Source organism: Schistocerca serialis, chromosome 12, assembly GCF_023864345.2.
Source record: "Schistocerca serialis cubense isolate TAMUIC-IGC-003099 chromosome 12, iqSchSeri2.2, whole genome shotgun sequence".
Lineage (NCBI taxonomy): Eukaryota > Metazoa > Arthropoda > Insecta > Orthoptera > Acrididae > Schistocerca > Schistocerca serialis.
In genome coordinates this window covers 20,323,033-20,348,054 of record NC_064649.1, presented here as the reverse complement: position 1 = coordinate 20,348,054, position 25,022 = coordinate 20,323,033, and the positions used below count along the sequence as shown (strand labels likewise).

Sequence of the window (25,022 nt, the reverse complement as noted above, 5' to 3'; positions counted from 1 at the left end):
CGTCCACCTCGATGACGGCGCTTGTGGAGACAACCTTCGACCTAGTGTAGCGATAATGTGATTCACTCGAAGAGCCGAAACGTTTTCATTGATCGACCGCAGGATCCCGATGATCCCACTGCAATCATAACTGGCGATGTTATTGGGTCAACTCATGAAAACGTAGGGCGTTGGTTGTCTTCTGTGAACCCTCCATGTTCAACAATGTACGATGAAAGGCGAACTTCGAAACACTTTCGCGTGCGGCTGCGTTGTGCCCTTTCTGCACAGATGCCACAGATCACCGTCTATCCTACTGTTGCGGCCACATGTAGTAAGTGTTGCTTCACACAGTGGAGAATGGCAAAGCAGAGGCACGCCGGCGATTGAGGCGTTGCGAAGTAAACACGCACAGATAGCCTTACTGACGGCAGCAGTCTACCAACAGGCTGACGCAAGGACGCGCACAGACCGAGCTCCGAGCGAAGCCTGGAGAGTGCTGAGTAAGGGGAAGTGAGGCCAGCACGCTAAGTTACATTGCAATTTACTGCGGGTGTGTCCGCAGCTCGTGGTCGTGCGGTAGCGTTCTCGCTTCCCACGCCCGGGTTCCCGGGTTCGATTCCCGGCGGGGTCAGGGATTTTCTCTGCCTCGTGATAACTGGGTGTTGTGTGCTGTCCTTAGGTTAGTTAGGTTTAAGTAGTTCTAAGTTCTAGGGGACTGATGACCATAGATGTTAAGTCCCATAGTGCTCAGAGCCATTTTTGAACTGTGGGTGTAATAACAAAAAGCTACCACCGAGGGTAAAGAAACGTCCTCCTGCTGGCTATAAGTAGTGGAGCGCAGGCAGCAACAGACAGAAGCAGTTCGGATCTGAGGACGGACGTGGTCCGTGTCCGAATGTTCAATCTTAGAAGTGACGATTCCGGAAGTCTGTTCCAGCTCGCAGGAGTCAACTTGAGCTCTGGAGGTCGGCCCGAGTTCGGTCGGCACCACGGCTGACTAACTACAGCGAGGACTTCCAGCAGGACCGGCCGCAGCGCGGTCTCGGTCACAGGCGCCGCCGGGGACTGACGCCCGGACTTCACGGCAACCCGGCCCCATGGCGCGTGGTGCGTCCGTGACGGGACCTCGCGGACATCGCGACTGACGGCTTCGGAGCCGCCGGTGCAGCAGGTGTTGGCAGCTGACCTCACGGCGACGCGGCTCTGTGGGCGTGCCCTTACCGGGGCGCCGAATGGCGACGAGTTCATCTCAACCACGGGGTGTCCTCGCTTCAGCGGAGCACTGGTGGCCTGAGGCTCCCGAATGCGACCAGTGGCGCGCATTTTGCGCCCATTGTAGGAGAATCTACACAGCAGCAGCCAGGTGGAGGGATCCGCAGGGCTGGGCAGCGACGACGAGGGAGAAATTGTAAACAAAGTTCAGTAAATAATTGTAAAACTCCACGCCGTCTCAGTCTTTGCCGCAGCCACTGTTTCTGCCGCTAACAAGTGGTGCAGAAGGCGTAACTCTACTTTACAGAACAGACATGCCTCCAAACCCCACGATCTGCGAAGAGTCGTGGACGACCAACCATTTAGCGCCTAGTGATAGTATCACAGTCCTCCTACCTCTTTCTGTAGATGCTCACGACAGTAGCACATGGACATTCCACCAGCTTCGCCGTTCTCGAGATACTCGTTCAAACACACCGCGTAATAATAATCTGCACTTTGTCAGAGTCGTTTATCTCGATGGATTTCCCCATTTGCGGCCCATGTCTTCCCTAGGGTGATCCCCAGTTCTTGCCTTCTGCGCTTACGTACTTTTGTTACTGCGTCACGTGCCCGCAACGCCACGTGACGGCATCCAGCATCGCCGTGGGTAGCGGTCGTAATATTTTCGCTGATGTTACTTGCTTATTTTATCGTATGGCAATGCTGATACATAAGAAAGAAACAGACAAATCACTAATATAACAAACTTTAATAATTCCAAACAAACATCACTAATACACTACTGGCCATTAAAATTGCTACACCAAGAAGAAATGCAGATGATAAATGGGTATTCATTGGACAAATATACTACACTAGAACTTTCATGTGAACTCATTTTTAAGCAATTAGGGTGCATAGATCCTAAGAAATCAGTACCCGCAACAACTACCTCTGACCGTAATAACGGCCTTGATACGCCTGGGCATTGAGTCTAACAGAGTTTGGACGGCGTGTACAGGTACAGCTGCCCATGCAGCTTCACCACAGTTCATCAAGAGTAGTGACTGGCGTATTGTGACGAGCCAGTTGCTCGGCCGCCATTGACCAGACGTTTTCAATTGGTGAGAGATCTGGAGAATGTGCTGGCCAGGGCAGCAGTCGAACATTTTCTGTATCCAGAACGGCCCGTACAGGAGCTGCAACATGCGGTTGTGCATTATCCTGCTGAAATGTAGGGTTTCGCAGGGATCGAATCAAGGGTAGAGCCACGGGTCGTAACACATCTGAAATGTAACGTCCACTGTTGAAAGTGAGGTCAATGCGAACAAGAAGTGACCGAGACGTGTAACCAATGGCACCCCATACAATCACGCCGGGTGATAAGCCAGTATGGCGATGACGAATACACGCTTCCAATGTGTGTTCACCGCGATGTCGCCAAACACAGATGCGACTATCATGCTGCTGTAAACAGAACCTGGATTCATCCGAAAAAATGTTTTACCATTCGTGCACCCAGGTTCGTCGTTGAGTACACCATCGCAGGCGCTCCTGTCTGTAATGCAGCGTCGAGGGTAACCGCAGCCGTGGTCTCCGAGCTGATAGTCTGTGCTGCTGCAAACGTTGTCAAATTGTTCGTGCAGATGGTTGTTGTCTTGCAAAGGTCCCGATCTGTTGACTAAGGGATCGAGATGTGGCTGCACGATCCGTTACAGCCATGCGGATAAGATGCCTGTCATCTCGACTGCTAGGCCGTTGGAATCCAACACGGCGTTCCGTATTACCCTCCTGAACTGCTAACAGTCATTGGATCTCTACCAACGCGAGCAGCAATGTCGCCATACGATAAACCGCAATCGCGATAGGCTACAATCCGACCTTTACCGAAGTCGGAAACGTGATGGTACGCATTTCTCCTTCTTAGACGAGGCATCACAACAACGTTTCACCAGGCAACGCCGGTCAACTGCTGTTTGTGTGTGAGAAATCTGTTGGAAACTTTCCTCATGTCAGCACGTTGTAGGTGTCGCCACCGGCGCCAAACTTGTGTGAATGCTCTGAAAAGCTAATCATTTGCATATCACAGCATCTTCTTCCTGTTGGTTAAATTTTGCGTCTGTAGCACGTCATCTTCTTGGTGTAGCAATTTTAATGGCCAGTAGGGTATAACAAAGTTTAAGGATTACAAACAAACATCAAGTCTATTAATATAATCTATCGACTCTGGAGTTGCGAGCAGGAAGTCGTGGAGGTTCCCATTATATGCTCTTCTGGAACACTCTTCAACAATGTGGCTGATGGTCTGATTTTCTCCGCAGTCGCACTGTGGAGATGGTATTTTACCCCATTTATACAGGGAGTAAGCACATCTGCCGTGACGAGTTCGAATCTCATTTAGAGTGGAGCTCGTTTTGCGTGGTAGGTCAAAACCAGGTGGCTTTTGTGTGATGCAAGGCCTTTCATGATTTTGTCGTGCGTTCCATTTTTCAGACCATGCGTTTGTGATACTGAAACCTTTTTGTACACAGGTTCTTGCTGTTCTTGTTGGCGGGTTCCTAGATTGAAGCCTATTAGTGTTTGCAGCCTGAATGTGTTGGTGGATTGGCAGGCTTCGATTTCGCATGATGTTTTTGTATTCACGTATTAGAGCGTCGGTACGTCGCAGGTGTGTCGGCGGGATGTGGTTTAATATTGGGAGCCATTGCGTTGGAGCGGCATTAATTACTCCAGAAATCATCCTTAGAGTGTTATGCAAGTGGACATCCACAGTTTTTACATGTGGGCTGGGGAAATGTGTTGTAACCAACACCCGAAGGGAAGGTTTGGTTTCAATGATGCACGGATTCTGGTCGGCGGTGTATCTGAAATGTTTTGCTCTGTTACCCGCAAGAACGTCGCGTTATTTCAACGCTGGGCGTCGCAGTTCTGACGTACATACATCAGGCGCTAAAAAAAAAGGGAATGAAATTCGGGTAAGGGGGGCGGTGGCGATTTTTCCATCTTCTGACAAGCGCACGACAGCATTGGTCCGAACTGAGGTGAAATTTGTTGCCAATGTGACATCATCAACCCAATTTAGACGTCGCATGAACGTATGGACTGTGGTCTTTTTCTCAAAAGTGTCGACACCTTGCTGTCTGAAGCGTCAGCGAGCCGGAGCGTGACGTCACGGGGTGGAAGGCTTTTGCACCATTACAGAAAAAGGTTGTCGCGACCTTTATGGGAAATTTCTAACTCCTACGTCACAATGGGAAACAACTGCATGGTTTCCAAAAGGTGATTCTTTAATTATAATGATTACCTGACATTATCAGCTGTATTGGAGGCGATCTCAGAATATAAACATCTAAACCACAGATTTTCTTTTTTTTTACGGGGACTATTCATTTACAGTGAATGTGAACACCCGACGAAGTGGATTGGCCCTATAAAAATCCTCTTTTTATGCAGATTATCTGGAGACTTAATTTCGCTGAAACTGCGTATTTTTGTCCGCTCTGTAACTGGGTTTTGATCCATTAACGTTGTTGTGCGGTGTACGAGGGTCACTCCAAAAGAATTGCACACTATTTTCTTTTTTAAATCCATCTTTTATTCTACATGTTTGAAAGTTTTACTTTGTGTAGATACATCCTTTAGGAACAATATTTTCATTTCTCCACATAATTTCCATCCCTCTCAACTGCCTTATGCCATCTTGGAACCAGCGCCTGTATACCCGCACGGCAAAAATTCTGGACCAACCTGTTGGAGCCACTGTTTGGCAGCGTGCACAAGGGAGTCATCGTCTTCAAACCTTGTTCCACGAAGAGAGTCTTTCAGTTTCCCAAAGAGATGGTTGTCACATGGAGCCAGGTCAGGACTCTAAGGCGGGTGTTTCAGTGTTGTCCATCCGACTTTTGTGATCGCTTCCATGGTTTTTTTGACTGACATGTGGCCGTGCATTGTCGTACAACAGCAAAACATCCTGCTTTTGCTGATGTGGTCGAACGCAACTCAGTCGAGCTTGAAGTTTCTTCAGTGTCATCACATATGCATCAGAACTTCTGGTGGTTCCACTTGGCATGATGTCCACAAGCAAGAGTCCTTCGGAATCGAAAACCACCGTAGCCATAACTTTTCCAGCAGAAGGTGTGGTTTTGAATTTTTTTTTCTTGGGTGAATTTGCATGATGCCACTCCATTGATTGCCTCTTCGTCTCTGGTGAAAAATGATGGAGCCATGTTTCATCACCTGTCACAGTTCTTCCAAGAAATTCATCTCCACCCCATTCTTGTACTGTTCCAAAAGTTCGCTGCATATCGTTTTCCTTGTTTCTTTGTGAGCCAGTGTCAACATCTTGGGAACCCACCTGGCACAAACCATTTTTAACGCCAACACTTTCAGCATTCGGCAACCACTTCCTTCCCCTACCCCAACGTAGCGTGACAATTCGTTCACTGTGTCAGTCACCAATTCGTTAACTCTCTACACATTGTCTGGAGTGTGTGCAGTACGAGGCCTGCCGCTGCGAGGACAATCCTCAATATTGCCGCGCCCGCTTTCATCACGTAACCTGCTTGCCCACCGACTAACTGTACTGCGATCGACAGCAGCATCTCCACACACCCTTTTCAACCACTTGTGGATGTTTCCCACTGTCTCGTTTTCACAGCACAGGAATTCTATGACAGCACGTCGCTTCTGACGAACGTCAAATGTAGCAGCCACCTTGAAGACATGCTGTGACGGCGCCACTCACGGGAACAGGTTGAACTAAGTTTGAAAACAAGCGGGAAGGATGTATCTACACAATGTCAAACTTTCACACATGCAGAATGAAAACTGTACTTTTACAAAAATAGTGTACATTTCTTTTGGGGTGACCCTCGTACTTATGATTGTGAGAAACGCACGGATGAGCAGAAAACTTAACCGTCCTTTTTTTCTCTCAAGAAAGCCACGTTAACAATGTTACACTAATTTTTTTTTTCGTGTATTAAAGTGTGAGCGAAAGCCGTACAGTTAATTTCGGCACGTGAACGGCGTCAGAACAATCAATGCGTTCGTGATACCCACAGCTACGCGAAGCGCGCATTAAGCGCTTAATGGAGCGATGGAGCGAGGATCACTTTGTGATTGGGTTGCGAGGTGAGCCGGATAAGCCGGTATGATTTGGTTTTACTGCCCCGCCGGCAGCGCGACTGTAATACCCGCCGCAGCGGCGAGCGGATAAAGGCACTTAGGCGCACCGCAGTACCAAGCTGAGCCACGTGTTGTCCCGTGTTAGTGTTCAGCGCTCACCTCATTAATCGCCAAGTCACGCCAACAACCGCGCGAAACTTGTTGCGTTTTGATAATAGGCGTACTACTAATTGCAGTGCGCCGACCTCTCGAAAATACAACGGAACGCGTCAATTCCTGCTAAACCATAGACGCACAAAATCCGAAATAGCTATACAAGTGCACAGAACAAGCCGTCTAGTCAAAGAGATTAAGAGATTTTATGATAAATCACAGCTTGGGAAAAAAGTTGAAGAGTGAATGTGGTACAGGAATCTGTTGATGTTGTTGTTGTTGTGATCTTCAGTCCTGATACTGGTTTGATGCAGCTCTCCATGCTACTCTATCCTGTGCAAGCTTCTTCATCTCCCAGTACCTACTGCAGCCTACATCCTTCTGAATCTGCTTAGTGTATTCATCTCTTGGTCTCCCTCACGATATTTACCCTCCACGCTGCCCTCCATTACTAAATTAGTGATCCCTCGATGTCTCAGAACATGTCCTGCCAACCGATCCCGTCTTCTAGTCAAGTTGTGCCACAAGCTCCTCTTCTCCCCAGTTCTATTCAATACCTCCTCATTAGTTATGTGATCTACCCATCTAATCTTCAGCATTCTTCTGTAGCACCACATTTCGAAAGCTTCTATTCTCTTCTTGTCCAAACTATTTATCGTCCATGTTTCACTTCCATACATGGCTACACTCCATACAAATACTTTCAGAAAAGGCTTCCTGACATTTTAATCTATACTCAATGTTAACAAATTTTTCTTTTTCAGAAACGCTTTCCTTGCCATTGCCAGTCTACATTTTATATCCTCTCTACTTCGACCATCATCAGTTATTTTGCTCCCCAAATAGCAAAACTCATTTACTACTTTTAAGTAGTACTTACAGGAATCTACAATACTAAAATGGGGGTAATATTCCAGGATTCGAATCAAGAGCCAACATGATGTAACGTCCTCCGGATCTTCGATCTTGGCTAACACTCAGCGGTAGAGCAATAAAAATGTTATTTCTTATGTACCGGTATCGACGATACAAACAGAACATTGATGAACTGAACTCGCGACTTGTGCGAGATATGTACTTCACCAAATGTCGTAATTAAATCGTTTATAATCGATGGTTTATTAGTTGCTATTTAAATATTAATGATAATTTCAAATTAGTTCCAGCAACACCAAATTCCCTATAGACTGGTTGTAATCTCAATCTATAATCAGTCGTAACAGTGTTATTAATTCCTAACGTCAAGGAGTTTCTATATAAACGCCGAGCGCTTCAGTCAAATAATATCGCAGCACGTTATCTCTATAAACAATATTGTAAAACTTGAATGATAAATGCGTGAATTGACACGATATGCTGGTTTATTACACAATATTAGCCACTTCCTAACAGAGCCGTGAGGAAGAAGCTTTCCCAGGTGTTGGAGGGAAATTATAAATTATATGCTTCGTAACTATCGCCAAGTTCCACAGTCCATTTGTTATTACGAATGAAATTGTCTATCTGTGTTCACTTCCTAAATAGTGTTAACTTCAGGTTATTTAATTAAAAGTCACCTTTGTGTAATATATGCAAGTCCTCTATCTGAATTCTTAATAACGTAATATTTGAAGTCAAAGTATCGTTTCACTGCGTCATAGTAGATCGCAATAATCAATTCTGAAAAAGACAATCTAATTGCGCCTACATATACGAGCTTTCAAAAGTATAACCTGCTTCGGCTAACTCTCGTAACGTAGTGACAATGGATTGAATTATCCTTAGCCATTACTCACGAATCTCTAATAGTACTCACATTGAGTATTCTTTGGGAACGTTGGTTCTACTTTGCGAATTTTAATTGTAATGATTTTGCGATTTACTATGATTTTGTATTTTGAGTTTGATTCTACTGGAATCTTATCTTTCTTTCGTATGTTAATAAATTACTAAGTATTAGATTCCTGATTCAGTTACTGGTTAATACACAATTAATGGTGTTAACTGGAAATTTGTTTGCTTGTTTATTTTTCATGAAAAATGGAACTTGTTTTGGGGAAATCATTGAGAATTTTGGGGCTAATTTTTGATTTTCATTTATCGTCCGAGGAAGTGGCATTACAATGAGTAACTTATTAGATATCCTCTGACTAGTGAAGCAACCTAAATTACCTAATAGAACCAACTCTTCCGGTCTTGACGGTATACCAGGTTGGCAGCTTTCAGAATATGCTGATGCAACAGTTCCATACTTATCATATACAACCGCTCGCTCGACGAAAGATCCGAATCGAGACACTGGAAAGTTACATAGGTCGCACCAATATTCTAGAAAAGCAATAGAAGTAATCTATTAAATTACAAGTCCATATCACTAACGTCGAGATGTAATAGGTTACCGAAACGTATATTGTGTTCGAACATTATGGATTACCTCGAAGACAACGGTCTATTGACACACAGTCAGCACGGATTTTGTGAAAAACAACTAGCTCTTTATTCACATGAAGTGCTGCGAGCTATCGACAAGGGTTTTCAAGCTCAGTCCGTATTTCTAGATTTCCAGAAGGTTTTCGTCACTGAAGCTCCGAAGCGGTTTGTAATCAAACAGCGTGCTTACAGAATATTGTCTCAGGTGAGACAAATGGATTCGTGATTTCCTGTCAGAGACGTCACAGTTCGTAGTAACTGACGCAGAGTCATCGAGTAAAACAGAACTGATTCTAGGCTATGTGCTGTTCATTATCTATATAAACGATTTAGGAGACAATCTGAGCAGCCGTCTCAGGTTGTTTGCAGCTGATGCTGTAGTTTATCCTATAGAAAAGTCATCAGGTCAAAACAAATTGCAAAACGATTTAGAAAAGATGTCTGTATAGTGAGAAAATTGACAGTTGTCCCTAAATTATAAAAAGGGTGAGATGATCAACTTGAGAGCTAAAAGGAACCCGTTAAACTTCCGTTACACGATAAATCAGTGTAATCTGAAGGCAGTAAATTCAACAATTACGAACAACTTTAATTGGAAAGAGGACAAAGAAAATTTTGTGGCGAAGACAAAACAGACTGCGTTTTAATGGCAGAACTCTTAGACGATGCAACAGATCTACTGCAGAGACTGCCTACACTACACTTGTCTTCCCTCTTTTGGAGTACTGCTGTGCAGTGTGGGGTCCTTACCAGATAGGATTAATGGAGTACTTCGAGAAAGTTCAAAGAAGGGCAGCACGTTTTGTATGATGGCGAAATAGGGGAGAGAGTGTCACTGGCATGAAACAGGATTTGGGGTGGACATCATTAAATAAATGCGTTTTTCGTTGCAGTGGAATATTCTCACAATTTCAATCACCAGCTTTCCGAATGCGAAAATATTTTGCTGAGGCCGACCTACAAAGGAGGAACGCTCATCATAATGAAATAAGAGAAATCAGAGCTCGCGCGGAAATATATAGTTATCCGTTTCCTCCGCGAGCTGTTCTACAGTGGAATAATAGCGAATTATTGCGGAGGTGGTGCGATTTGTGGAGTACTCGAGTAGCTGTAGATGTAGATAAGTGCTTACCCAAAGCCAGTTGAAAGTCGCCTATCTAATTTCATGTAACTATTGACCGAATTCAATACTTTGAAATGCTGTCGTAATCTGCTCATTAAGAGGTATAACCTTAACTTAAGGGTATCACAAGATAAGCCAGGTGTTACAAATAGTCTATTTAAGCCAGTCTAAATCATGGCTGGGGAATTACGCGGACTGTATGCATCCAATATTTTAGAATGAGAACATTGAGCCGCTTCCAAGAAACTTCACACATACGTTTACATCTTTACAACATTTTTGCTTGCTGACACGACGCACAAAGTAATGAAATAATACAAGTTTATAGCTTATTATACTTATGTTGTTCATGTAGTAAAACTACAGCATTACATACGACGTTCTAATTTATTAGTGTAATTCTATTCGCAACGAATTTTACAGAGGAAATGCACATGTTCCATTGAATGTACCCGCAAAATGAGATCATTACGAGACACATACCTCAGCTGGTATGAGTTCGTAAGCTTTGAGATGATTGAAAAACTAGCTTTTCTTAAAACAGAGAGGAAAAGTAGTAAATGTTCCGTCTACAACACATTTTGGAATCAGCACTCACACATACCACTGAATGTACCTGCAAAATTGTATAGTTGTACGATACATAGCTAAGTACATTTGACGTCATAAATGTTCTTAAAACATGGAGCAAATTTTCAAGAATATACTCATTAGACGTTTAATAATGGGAGCACTTGTTGACTTCCTACAAACTTTACGTACACGTCCAACCATTCTTAGTACACATACAAACTTTACGTGTGCATCCAACCGTTCTTTATCTCTCATCAGCATCAACAAGGCTCCTGAACTCTCTCGGGACGAATATGTCCGCCGTGGTAACGAGTTTATCTTACAGCAGGAGGTAAAGGTAGGAAACAAATGCGTATCATTTTCACTCAAATTGATTGACTAATGCAGGCTGGCCATTTACTTCTGCGTTTTCGGCCCTTCTTATAATCGTAAAATACATACTGGCCATTAAAATTGCTACACCACGAAGATGACGTGCTACAGACGCAAAATTTAACCGACAGGTTATGCAAATGATTAGCTTATCAGAGGATTCACACAAAGTTGGCGCCGGGGCCGACACCTACAACGTGCTGACATGAGGAAAGTTTTCAACCCATTTATCATACACAAATAGCAGTAGACCGGCGTTGCCTGGTGAAACGTTGTTGTGATGCCTCGTGTAAGGAGGAGAAATGCGTACCATCACGTTTCCGACTTAGATAAAGGTCGGATTGTAGCCTATCGCGATTGCGGTTTATCGTATCGCGACATTGCTGCTCGCGTTGGTCCAGATCCAATGACTGTTAGCAGAATATGGAATCGGTGGGTTCAGGAGGGTAATACGGAACCCCGTGCTGGATACCAACGGCCTCGTATCACTAGCAGCCGAGATGACAGGCATCTTATCCGCATGGCTGTAACGGATCGTGCAGCCACGTCTCGATCCCTGAATCAACAGATGGGGACGTTTGCGAGGCAACAACCATCTGCACGAACAGTTCGATGACGTTTGCAGCAGCATGGACTATCAGCTCGGAGACCGTGGCTGCGGTCACCCTTGACGCTGCATCACAGACAGGAGCGCCTGCGATGGTGTGTTGAACGACGAACCTGGGTGCACAAATGGCGAAACGTCATTTTTTTCCAATGAATCCAGGTTCTGTTTACAGCATGTTGATGGTCGCATCCGTGTTTGGCGACATCGCGGTGAACGCACATTGGAAGCGTGATGGTATGGGGTGCCATTGGTTACACATCTCGGTCACCTCTTGTTCGTATTGACGGCACTTTCAACAGTGGACGTTACATTTCAGATGTGTCACGACACGTGGGCTGTACCGTTCATTCGATCCCTGCGACACCCTACATTTCAGAAGGACAATGTACGACCGCATATTGCAGGTCCTGTACGGGCCTTTCTGGATACAGAAAATGTTCGACTGCTGCCCTTGCCAGCACATTCTCCAGATCTCTCACCAACTGAAAACGACAGGTCAATGGTGGCCGAGTAACTGACTCGTCACAATTCGCCAGTCACTACTCTTGATGAACTGTGGTATCGTGTTGAAGCTGCATTGGCAGCTGTACCTGAACACGCCATCCAAGCTCTGTTCGACTCAATGCCCAGGCGTATGAAGGCCGTTATTACGGCCAGAGGTGGTTGTTGTGGGTACAGATTTCTCAGGATCTATGCACCGAAACTGCGTGAAACTGTAATCACATGTCGGTTCTAGTATAATACATTTGTCCATTGAATACCCGTTTATCACCTGCATTTCTTCTTGGTGCAGCAATTTTAACGGCCGGTGGTGTAGGTAACAGGAGCAGACGTACACTGCGCTCCGTCTCGTCAGGTTTCCAACGCCACCCAAAAGCGCGAAACGCATCTCAGTCGACAAAACCGCTGAGACTTTTAACAGGACAATTAACGGGATTTTCGCAGATTCAAATGCGTTCCATTTCGTGAAAAGTCGACTTTTCCCGTGCGTCATTTCATCCAAATCAGAATCGATAAAGCGTCAAATCCTAATACTGATACCGCTCTATGATCACAAAAAAGCAGCAGAATAAAATCCATTTCACAATTTCAAAAGCAGGCTTGTAACCGCCATGATGGAACAAAAGTTCAACATATTTGCTCAGAGATGAAAACTATATTAAAAAAAACAACTAAACTAAGAACATGTTACAAGTAACTTTACTAGTGTAAACTGTAGATCAGTAAGTAAGATTAGTCAACTAGTTCATATAAATTAAATATAGGCAAAACTTGGTCGATACATTCCTTTCATATTGGTACATTCACATTTGTTTAAGTATTGAACTGATACATGCATGCTGATATGTGTAAGGGGTTTACACAACAACAACTTTCGACCTAAAAACTCAATCCATTTTTTGTTAAATTTACAACATTTCACTACGTAATTTACGATTTTATGGAGTATTGTGCTTAACAAAACGAAAAGAATTGAGACTTCTAATGCAGATATACAGAAATGGAAAGCTGTGAAAAGTGTGTGAAAAGCTGCAGCGTGAGTAATGCTGAGGAATAATTACAAAGAAAAACTTTTGCTACGCTGTGTTTCCGAGATAATTACCACTGCAATAACCGTCAGCTGTTCTCATAGCGTAGGTGACAGCGCACGGGACTGCACACGCTTTGGCGCGGGTTCAGTCTTTAGTGCCGTCCCATGGTCAATTTGTTCGGTTTTAGGAAACCAAACGAAGAACACGTTTGGCGACACCGTCTCTGACCGACCGCTTGAATTTTTTACGCCTGCAGCGTACATCAATGTTAGTTGTCTCTTAAATGGCTCAGCGTATCGAACTTTTTTCTTGACAATTATTTCTGCCAGCCGGTGTGGCCAAGCGGTTCTAGGCGCTTCAGTCTGGAACCGCGTGACCGCTACGGTCGCAGGCTCGAATCCTGCCTCGGGCATGGGTATGTGTGATGTTCTTAGGTTAGTTAGGTTTAAGTAGTTCTAAGTTCTAGGGGACTGATGACCTCAGAAGTTAAGTCCCATAATGCTCAGAGCCATTTCAGCCAATTATTTCTCAGCACAGCCTACGATGCAGTAACCTTACATGCTTTTTGGACTCTTTCTGACCGCAAAATATATATATATATATATATATATATATATATATATATATATATATATATATATATATATATACAACTGGCCATTACAATTGCTACACCAAGAAGAAATGCAGATGATAAACGGGTATTCATTGCACAAATATATTATACTTCAACTGACATGTGATTACATTTTCATGCAATTTGGGTGCATAGATCCTGAGAAATCAGTACCCAGAACAACCACCCCTGGCCGTAATAACGGCCTCGATACGCCTGGGCATTGAGTCAAACAGAGCTTGGATGGCGTGTACAGGTACAGCTGCCCCTGCAGCTTCAACACGATACCACAGTTCATCAAGAGTAGTGACTGGCGTATTGAGATGAGCCAGTCGCACGGCCACCATTGACCAGACGTTTTCAATCGGTGAGAGATCTGGGGAATGTGCTGGCCAGGATAGCAGTCGAACATTTTCTGTATCCAGAAAGGCCCGTCGTACAGGACCTGCAACATGCGGTCGTGCATGTCTTCTGAAATGTAGGGTTTCGCAGGAATCGAATGGAAGGTAGAACCACGGGTCGTAACACATCTGAAATGTAACGTCCACTGTTCAAAGTGCAGTCAATGCGAACAAGAGGTGACCGAGACGTGTAACCAATGGCACCCCATACCATCACGCCAGGTGATACGCCAGTATGGCGATGACGAATACACGCTTCCAAACCGAGTGAGGTGGCGCAGTGGCTAGCACACTGGACTCGCATTCGGGAGGACGACGGTTCAATCCCGCGTCCGGCCATCCTGATTTAGGTTTTCCATGATTTCCCTAAATCACTCTAGGCAAATGCCGGGATGGCTCCTTTGAAAGGGCACGTCCGACTTCCTTCTCCGTCCTTCCCGAGACCGATGACCTCGCTGTTTGGTCTCTTCCCCCAAACCAACCAACCAACCACGCTTCCAATGTGCGTTCACCGCTATGTCGCCAAACACGGATGCGACCATCATGATGCTGTTAGCAGAACCTGGATTCATCCGAAAAAATGACGTTTTGCAATTCGTGCACCCAGATTTGTCGTTGAGTACACCATCGCAGGCGCTCCTGTCTGTGATGCTGCGTCAAGGGTAACCGCAGCTACGGTCTCCGAGCTGACAGTCCATGCTGCTGCAAACGTCGTGAAACTGATCGTGCAGATGGTTGTCGTCTTGCAGCCGTCCCCATCTGTTGAGTCAGGGATCGGGACGTGGCTGCGCGATCCGTTACAGCCACGCCGATAAGATGCCTGTCATCTCGACTGATAGTGATACAAGGCCGTTGGGATCCAGCACGGCGTCCGTATTACCCTCCTGAACCCACCTATTCCATATTCTGCTAACAGTCATTGGATCTCGACCGACGCGAGCAGCAATGTCGCGATACGATAAACCGAAATCGCGATAGGCTACAATGCGACCTTTATCAAAGTCGGAAACATGATGGCACGCATTTCTCCTCCTTACACGATGCATTCCAACAACGTTTGACCAGGCAACGCCGGTCAATTGCTCTTTGTGTATGAGAAGTCGGTTGGAAACTTTCCTCACGTCAGCACGTTATAGGTGTCGCCACCAGCGCCAAACTTGTGTGAATGCCATGAAAAGCTAATCATTTGCATTTCACAGCATCTTCTTCCTGTCGGGAGCACGTCATCTTCGTGGTGTAGCAATTTTAATTGCCAGTAGTGCATATATATCAAGTATTTGCGTCAGACGTCTAGCGGCGATAGATAATGTCATGGCGAACCATAACCATTGTTGTTTAGAGATGATGCTTCTCGTCTTTTCATTGAAATTGCCAGTCTCTGGATGACGCGAATTCACCGAACTACCAGGGCCTACTAATAATTTCAAGAGCTTTTCAAGAAACGGATATGGGTGATAGATCATGTCTTGAGGAACTACTTTTGCTAGAGACAAAATTTGTGATGAGACTCTTCGACAACACCAGGCATCCTTTTGTGTTGCTTACGCCCCTGAGATGTGGCAGAGCGTAGGTAGGCACTCTGCAGTGTTCATATGGCTTGATTGTTGCCTAACTCCCAGTCATCCACTATGTACACAAGGTGATAGTCCACAAAAAATTAAATTCCCTGTTTCATCTCTAAAATATAAGGGCCAGTCAAATGAAAACGAGAGATGTTGGGGGGGGGGGGGGGGGGGATGTGAGTAACCTATTTATTATTTCAATAGTAATCGCCATAACTATGAGAACACGGACAAGAAGTTTACGCGGACCCTGCGCCATCACTGAAGACTATACGCTTTTGCATAATGAATTTAAAAATTGTCAGACAAGCACCGAATTAGAAGCGCGCTCCTGCCGCCCAGTTGAAAAAATTCATGATATGGTAACGCAAGACCGCCGAATCAAAGTTCTTGAGACTGCTGAAACTATAATCTCAACTGAGCGAGTGCATAATAACCTGCACGGAGAATTGGCGTTGAAGAAACAATCTGCGAGACGCGTGCCGAGATTGGTCACAGCCGACCACAAGCGTGTCCAATTTAACATATCAACACAGTGTCTGGCGTTGTTTAATCGAAACCCACAAAACTTATCACCGATTTGTGACTGTTGATGAAACCTGACTCCATCGTTACACACCAGAGGCAAAACGTCTGTCAAAACAATGGACAAGGGCTGGTGAAAGTGCACCGAAAAAGGCAAAGGCTGTTTTCTGTCAGCTGGTAACATTACGGCCACTGTTTTTTCAGATTCCCAAGAAATGATGCTCATACATCATTTGGGAAATGGCGAAACCATAAGCGGGCCTTATTATGATTCATTCTTGGATCGTTTGAAACTTTAGATCGGTAAAAAAAAAAAGACCAGTGTTGTCAGAAAAAGAGTGTTCTTTTACTAGGATAATACACCACTTCACAGATAAGCGATAACAATGGCGAAAATGCATGAAATGGCTTTCCAATTGGTTCCTCATCCATCCTACTCACCAGAAGTAGCCCCAAGTGACTCCTTCCTGTTCCCTGTCCTGAAACTTTGGTTTGCTGGCAAGAAATTTTTATCGAATGAGGAAGTGATAGTTGCAGTTGACGAGTGTTTTCCAGAGTTTGACACAACTTGTTTTTCCAATGGGATGAAAAAGCTGGACGATCGCTGGAGCCAGTGAATATCCCTCAATGTCGACTATGTAGAGAAGTAAGGTGAGTTGTTTAAGAAAAACATTTTTTCTTGCTTTTGTACTAGACTTATCAGAACATCCTCGTGTATATTTATGACTTCAGTTCTTTTTGTTTTCTTCATCACAACATTTTATAAAATCAAAAATTTGTAGTAAAATGCTATAAACTTAAATAACAATCCCTTGTAAGCTTTTAGGCCGAAAGTTGTCCTCAGATTGTGTTCTAGTGGTTAGGTTGCTACCTCTAGATTCCAGGGACCCGGGTTCGATTCCCGGCTGGAGCGAAAATTTATTTCACTCATAGACTGGAAGTTTGTGTTGCCCTCATTTCATCTCCATTGACGAGCAAGTTGCCGAACCAGCGTCAAATGGAATGTCATAAACCCAGAAGACGAACAACCCCATATGGTGTCTGCTCCCGAATATTGCCATGAGATCATTTCACTTCATTTCAGAGCGGAAATTCCTTTAGTATGCTACTTCTGCAACTTTTTTATCATAAAATCTCCTTTAGGACCCGCATAAGAGGTTGATCGTTGGCATCTATATGGCCCCTGTACAGTTGATGGAGACATCCTTTGGCATACATCATCACGTGGTGATCCACTCAGCGGATACAAAATGTGTGTGATATCTTTCAACACCCATCTGCAAGCGAGACCTCAAATTTACCTGTTTCGTCGCTGAAGACTTGCAGAGGTCATTGTTGAAGGTGATGTTGATAAGTGATGATCACTTACCTGCAAGATGAAGGCCTCATCGATGGGTTGGTCGTCCTTCACATTTTGACAGTGGAGTTTTGTACCTGTATTTTGTACATCAATCAACTATCGACGAGACAAAAAATATATTTTGCCTTCACTTCTCCTGCTTGCCAACAGAGCCACCAATGTACGGTCCTTCCAGAAGGCTTTAGAGGATCTCACTCTATTGTGAGTTTCTATGGTCAGCCACAGCAAAGTAGCCTGTAGCCAATATCTCTTGTGCCTCATCTATTTTTCGTTACAAGTATTCAAAACATAATAATTTATTACGTCAACATGATTTCATTACTACAAACACACTCATTACCAGTTTCTCATTACTATGCCGTCTTCAGACAAGATAAAAGTTCACAAACGCTGTTGTCATATCCATAAACTCTAGTTCTACACAAACGAAACATCAAGAAAATGGTATCGAATATGATAATAAAATATTTTATGCCATTTTAATGATGTTCATTATGGATATAACGGATTTTTATCACGTCTGAAGATGGCAATAACATGCTGAAATAAGTAATGTGATTGCTGTACTAAATAGGCGATCATACATAACAAGTAACTATATGAACATTTATAAGGTGACATACTTCCACTTGACAATATGTCAGCTATTTAAAAAAGTTATGGTAAATGTATTTTGCTCTCATATGCCCAGCTCATAAATAGATACTGAATTTTTACTCGTTTTTAGTACCAGAATCATTAATTGCAGATGATGTCAAAATAAATTCTGATATTTGTGAAATAAGTATATAGTCGCATGGTGTTCTAAACGTGACAACAAGTCAAAATAGGCTGTGTTCCTGTATTATTGTGATAACTGTTGTTTCTGTACAGTAAGCAGCACCATATAGTAAACGAAAAACAAACTGGGTGATTTTATTATCATGACTGAAACCCTAAGAACCCTAATGAACATGCTTGGGGTGCTCTGATGTGTCAGCTACAGGGCAAAACAATTTCGCACTAAATGTCAGAAACAAGTATCAACCGAAATCGGAGGAGAATATGTGATCAGTGCATTACAAATCTGTTGAAATTCTTCACTGAATATTAAACGATGATATTGTGACCAAGGAATGGTCGGCAGAGTCTTGGTTAGATGTCCAGCTTTATTGACATGGAGAACACTAGGTGTGTTGAGCTATCAGTCCACTTAATACCTGTCATGTACAAGAAGGATTTTTGACACAGAAAAAGAAAAGTTAGAATGTATCTCTGTATTAACAACTATCCCTGGAAATAGATTTCCATTTTAATTATTTTCCTTAATAGCTGTTTCCATGATATTTATGAATGGTATAACACATATTTTAAAATGTATGAATGTTTCACTAACTGTTGAAAGTAATGAGAAACGCACACCCTGATGAAGGCATCTTTGCAGAGTCATTTTACAATGTGATACAGTGTACAACTGTGAGGAATGGCAAAGAGTTTCTTATCACCCAGTCTTTATGGAATACATTTCTAGTAGGGTAATTTTCCATTGCAAATAAATGGTATGGGTATATGGCATTACAAACTTATATGCCATGAGGTCCCATGTCACTATATTTGACATAAATACTAATGTACAGCAATAGTTTTTTTTAAAAATATCTTTCTCATACACTTCGTTTAATCCCCATGCTTCATAGTGCTGTGTGCCACTACTGGAATGAATTGCGTGAGATGTCTCACTTCTTTAAGGTGGATGACAAAAGGTCTATCCGATTACTTGCTTGTGTAATGTATGTATTAAATAGTAAGGACTGTTCCCACAGAGAAAGTCAACAGAGAATGTGTTTGTATAGGAACAGGTTTCCCTGGCAATCCATTACCATAATAATAGTTTTTCATAGCAATATGTTTGCTAGGTGCCAGTTTCTGTGATGTTTATTCATTTATGTGTGTGGTGTGTGTGTTTTTTGAACATGTCAGTACGAACAGACACCATTTTGCTCCTGCAGCCACTATGAATCAAGACACAAAGGAATTAATGATATTAGCTGACAGTGGGCATAGCTTTAAATCAATGGCGAAATCAGAAAATTTTTGCCAGACTGGGATTCGGAACCGAGTCTCCTGCTTTAGTAGGGAGATGCACTGACCACTACATCATCCAATCCATACACAGTGGTCATCACAACTGCATCAACTACCCTAGAACGCCTCTCGTCAGACGCAAATTCACAACTTATCCACACACTACTAATGTAGTGACCGTAGCCTATTACTCACAACGTCTGTGAACGAACAGACACCACATATATAATTAAGAAGGGGAGGACCATTGGTCACATCAGTGCAGGTCGACACCAAGTTCAAAATCTTATGGTAGTGATGAGGATAATAGGTAAGGGGCCCTATATTAGTAGTGTGTGGATAAGTTGAGAATATTGGTCTGATAGGAGGCATGCTAGGGCAGTCGGTGCAGTTGCGATGACCATCGTGTCTGGGTGGCATAGTGGTCAACTTGTCTGCCTAGAAAACTCTGGAGACCTGTAGTCGAATCCTGGTCCAGCACAAATTTTCGACTTTCCCCATTGATTTAAAACAATGTGCACTGGCAGGTAACACAATTAATTCCTTTGTATCTTGACAACTATTTATGGCGTTCTAATAAATGAGCTTTCAGTGCCGATGCGCTTATCTTATGTAATGTATTTGTAATACCACAAATTTTTAATACAACAGTTTTCATATAAGTAGATTTCATGGTAAATGAGTTTATTATAATTCTTTTGTATTAGAATGCTTTGTACAGCAGTAGTTTCTATTTCAACAGATTTCTAATGCACTTTGTTTCTAATGCACTTTGTTTCTATCGCACTTTGTTTCTAACACACTTTGTTTCTAACGCACTTTGTTTCTAACGCACTTTGTTTCTAACGCACTTTGTTTCTAATGCACTTTGTTTCTAATGATGGTTCCTTCTAATGCATTTGGGTTCTAATGATTTTGATTTCTAATAGAGGTTGTGTAATATGTTTCTAATACATTGTGTGAGTAATGTAATGAGTTTCTAATACAAAGTGTCAGTAGTATTTGTAAGGCTATGTACCAAATGTCTAATGGGTTTCTATTCCTTTGTGCTGTTAGTCTAATGCAATTTATTTACAACGAATTGCGTTTCTAACGCACTGAGCTTGTAATGGAATCAGTTTTCACGCCTATTAAGAGGAGAGCCCCTGCCTGCAGTGAAGGACCGTACTCGTGGGTACGCCAATGCACAGTGCAGAGTGCAGCAGACTGTGTGTGACTGACCTGGGGCGGGCGACCTGAGAGTAGTAGCGGTCCAGCTCCTGCAGGTACTTGAGGGCGTCGGCCAGGCCCTCCAGCTTGTTGCCGTCGGCGGCGGCCTGCTGCGCCTCTGCGGGGGTGGGGGCAGTGACCACCAGCAGCAGGGCGACCACGGCGGCAGACAGCATCAGGAGCGCCAGAGGGCGGGACTGCGACATCTGCAGCAGCACAGCCAAAGAGGGAAGGTGTGGTTAGCCTGAGTCCAGCTCAGCGAGCACAGTGGGTCTCCAGAAACTATCATCTTTCATGTAGACTGGCAAGTAGTGGATCGAACTAACACACACCCTAGGTCAGTCAATCAACAAGCTTACAAGGAACAGATCACATTTTCCTAGAGATATATGATTGTCAACTTTATCTTCGATAATCATAAAAGCTGAAGTAATGTGGAATATAAATTTGAGACTCACGTGTATCCAGGACGATGTAATTTTATCAGGTTGTGAGTGTGTGGGTGCTATTCTGTCATTCTGAGCAATGGATTAATCTGAGATGTACCCTTTACCCTGTGGCTCCTGCAAGATGCAAATTCCACCCCCCACACTACTACAGACGCTCCTAACGATCTAAAGAGAAATGCCTGAAAAACTTTCAGCAATAAATAACTTCTGGAGTCGTCTGCTGTAAGGAAATGACCCAAAAATTCATAAAATTTCTTATGTAACTAGTGGGATACTTGGGTACTGGAGTAGTGCTAGTTGGTGTAAGAAAAACGTGAAACTAACGAAAGTTATTATTTATTTTGCAAAAATTCTGAGAAATCACAATGGCACTTTTAGTTATGAACTAAACAATTTATTTCCGGATTCTTTTCGGAATGTGAAGTTACCTCTCAAGGATAGGATTCGCTAATGAAATTTCTATACAAAGTTTAAGATTGTTATTGACTTGGCAGAATGGCTGAGAGCTGCACCTACTCAGCTTGAATAATTATCCTTTAGAATGTTGCTAGGTACGGTCGAGGCTGTCGCGTGTGATATGCAGTGAAGTGTACTGTTGCGGAGGAAATATGGGGCTCGCAAGAGCTGTAGCCCACAATACTGTAAGCTGCGATGACTGCTGTCTGCGCCACCCACTGCTGACAAATAAGATAACTCTCGTTCTATCTCGATTGACCTTCGCCAATCAAACTCTCCCTACGCCTTGATGAAGTCAGCGACTCCTATTCGCCCCTAGTCTAACTATTGGCATGGTACACTGGTCAGATAACCAGTCCACCGCGATGCCACTCAAAAATTCAATCGCAGGTGTTTAACTATAACTCTGTCCGTTCACACTGCACAGTAAGTGTGGCAGCCAATACAGTGAACAACGCTTAATAGCAATGACTCAGTATAGGGTCGCACTCTGATTCGCTCTCGACAGAGGTGCTCTCCCAGTGAATTACTGAGGAGAGACTTGTTCCTCGCTCTTTGAGTACACGTACGAGCGCGCACGCTCTTGTTACATGTTCTCGCTCCAAGAGCGACAACGGAACGGCCCCTCTCCACGCAAGACGTGAAGGGGTATATCTTCCGGTGACTGCCATTACTCCTTCAGCTCAAGGCATCAGAAATATCGTCTGACAATCAGCATTGCTCTTCTAAAACAGGAGAATGACGTTTCGTTTAAGGCGACCAATCCAGAAATCTGTAGTATTGGCATTTGGCGTTTGCTGTCTCCCTGTGAAAATCTCTGAAACTGCATGCTATGTTGTATAGAATGCGTAGGCTTGGCGCTTCCACACAATGTAGAGGAATTTGCCTTCAAGCCAAACACAGGGTCGTTCTTCCTTTCACTCGGGCAAACGCTGTCTGCTCCACGGGCGGTCACCAGCTGACATAGATAGGCTGAGCCGTCCTCTGAAGGGACCGGCCCCCCCCGGCGTGCGGTTTGCATCTCCCATACTAAAAGCCCCTGTGCCCTTCGTGTCTTGAATGTGTGTGTGTACGCCAGCCTCGAGTATTTCAATGTCGGTGCGCATTTGCGGTTTATTAGTTATTAGCATATCGTTTACATGAATTCATACAACATTGACTTTATCTTATCGAGTTTGGGTTCGAATGAAGCGTCTTGATGTGCGGAATATGATTGTGAGGGCGGAATATGTAAGCAATGAAGGTGAGGAGACCACGATGTCTGACAAGGTCAATAGAACACCTATTCCTGAGGTACACGCAGTCTTCCCTACAGCATAAAATCTGGGGCGCTATTCCAATATCGGAGATATTCAGCAGTATTGACGATTTAAGAAGGGAAACATGGGCTGAAGGTGTGGCTAGAGGTTTTTGTTTTAGGAAGGACTTTGCACTAGGATAGTCTATGCTATCGTGATGCAATGGTTAGTATATATGCTATTGTGGTGTAGTGGTTAGCGTATCTATCATAGTGATTATGAGGCTTGGGTTCAAATCCTGCCCATAGAACAAATTCATTACTTCAGCTTCCATTCTGATCGAAAATAAGCTGATAGTTCTGTCACTGATTGTTTCTCATCTACACTGTAAGAAAAAATAAAGTGCAACAACTTAAAGGACAAGTGAAGTGACAGGCAGTTCATCATTGTAACAGTATATGACAACAAATTCAGAGCAAATGAAACACACATATCATAGTAAAGAGTGCACGAACGATCGCATCTGAAGTGTCGGCAGAAGTGCCAACACCGTGTTGTTTGAGGAAGCTGAAATGCACGCTATAAGCTCACGCAGGATGGCGTGAGGTCTGATACAGGATACGTAATGAATGCTATAAAGAAAAGTACGTAGCTGCTGGAATACTTAACTTTAATCCACAATTTGGGAACATTGGTCTTGTTGATACAGTATTATCATTTCAATATAACTTGGTGATGGCGCCTTGCTAGGTCGTAGCAATTGACTTAGCTGAAGGCTATGCTAACTATCTTCTCTGCAAATAAGCGAGGCTTCGTCAGTGTTTCATCGCTAGCTAAGTCGTCCGTACAACTGGGGCGAGTGCCAGGACGTCTCTCTAGACCTGCCGTGTGGCGGCGCTCGGTCTGCAATTACTGACAGTGGCGACACGCGGGTCCGTCGTATACTAGCGGACCGCGGCCGATTTAAAGGCTACCGCCTAGCAAGTGTGCTGTCTGGCGGTGACACCACAGCATCAATGAAGAATGGTCCCAGCCAACCCCTCTGACAGTAAAGAAGGCGTGTATTCTGGCATGCAAACACCATAAAGGAACCAAATGGTATTCTGTGATAGAGTGTCCCAAGCAACTTCCGCTTTTTGTTTGCAATTTGGCGATGGTTTCTGCTTCTTCATGCCACATATGCGCCCAACTGGCGGAAGATCTACATCCACCTCTACATCTACTTCGCAAGCTACCGTAGGGCGCGTGGTGGAGGGCACCCTGTACCAATACTAATCATTTCTTTTCCTGCTCCAGTCGCTAATAGAGCAGGGAAAACGATTGTCTATATACTTCTGTATGAGCCCAAATTTCTGGTGTTTTATCTTCGTGGTCCATGCGTGCAACGCATGTTGGTGGCAGTAGAATCCTTTGGCAGTCAAATTCAAACGCCAGTTCTCTAAATTTTCTCAACTGTGTTCTTCGCAAAAAATATGCCTTACGTGCAGCGTGCAGGCATTCCCATTTGAGTTCCAGTAGTATCTCTGGAACACTTACATGCTGCTCCAACCTACCAGTAACAAATCAAGCAGCCATCTTACGAACTGATTCGATGTCTTGCTTTAATCCGACCTGGTACAGATCCCAAAAACTCGAGAGGTATTCAAGAATAGGTCGCATCAGCGTCCTACATGCCGTCCCCTTTACAGGTGAACCACACTTTCAAAAAATTCTCCCAATAAACTGAAGTCGATCATTCAACTTCCCTACCACAGTTCCCACATATTTGTACCATTTCATGTCGCTCTGTAGCGTTACACCCAGACCGTGTCAAGCAGGGCACTAGTAATGCTGTATCAGCACATTATAGGTTTGATCTTCCTACTCATCCGTATTAACTTACCTTTTTCCACACTCAGGGCTAGCTACTATTCATCTCATCAATTGGAATTTTTGTCTCAGTCGTCTTATATCTTCCTACAGTCACTCAACTTTGACACCTTACCGTACAGCCCAGCATAATCAGCGAACGAACTGCAGGTTACTGACCACCCTGTCTTGTGTATATAGAGAACAACGACAGTCCTACCA

At 43.9% G+C, this 25,022-nt stretch overlaps 1 protein-coding gene across 1 annotated transcript in view; it reads right to left on the bottom strand.

The window, feature by feature from the left end:
* LOC126428158 (neuropeptide F-like) overlaps positions 1-25,022 on the bottom strand; it is a 637,092-nt gene that overhangs the window by 214,997 nt on the left and 397,073 nt on the right. Inside the window, exon 2 of the mRNA XM_050090068.1 lies at positions 20,822-21,015. Within this exon, the coding sequence (XP_049946025.1) occupies positions 20,822-21,015 (194 nt within the window). The remainder of the gene's footprint in view (positions 1-20,821; positions 21,016-25,022) is intronic.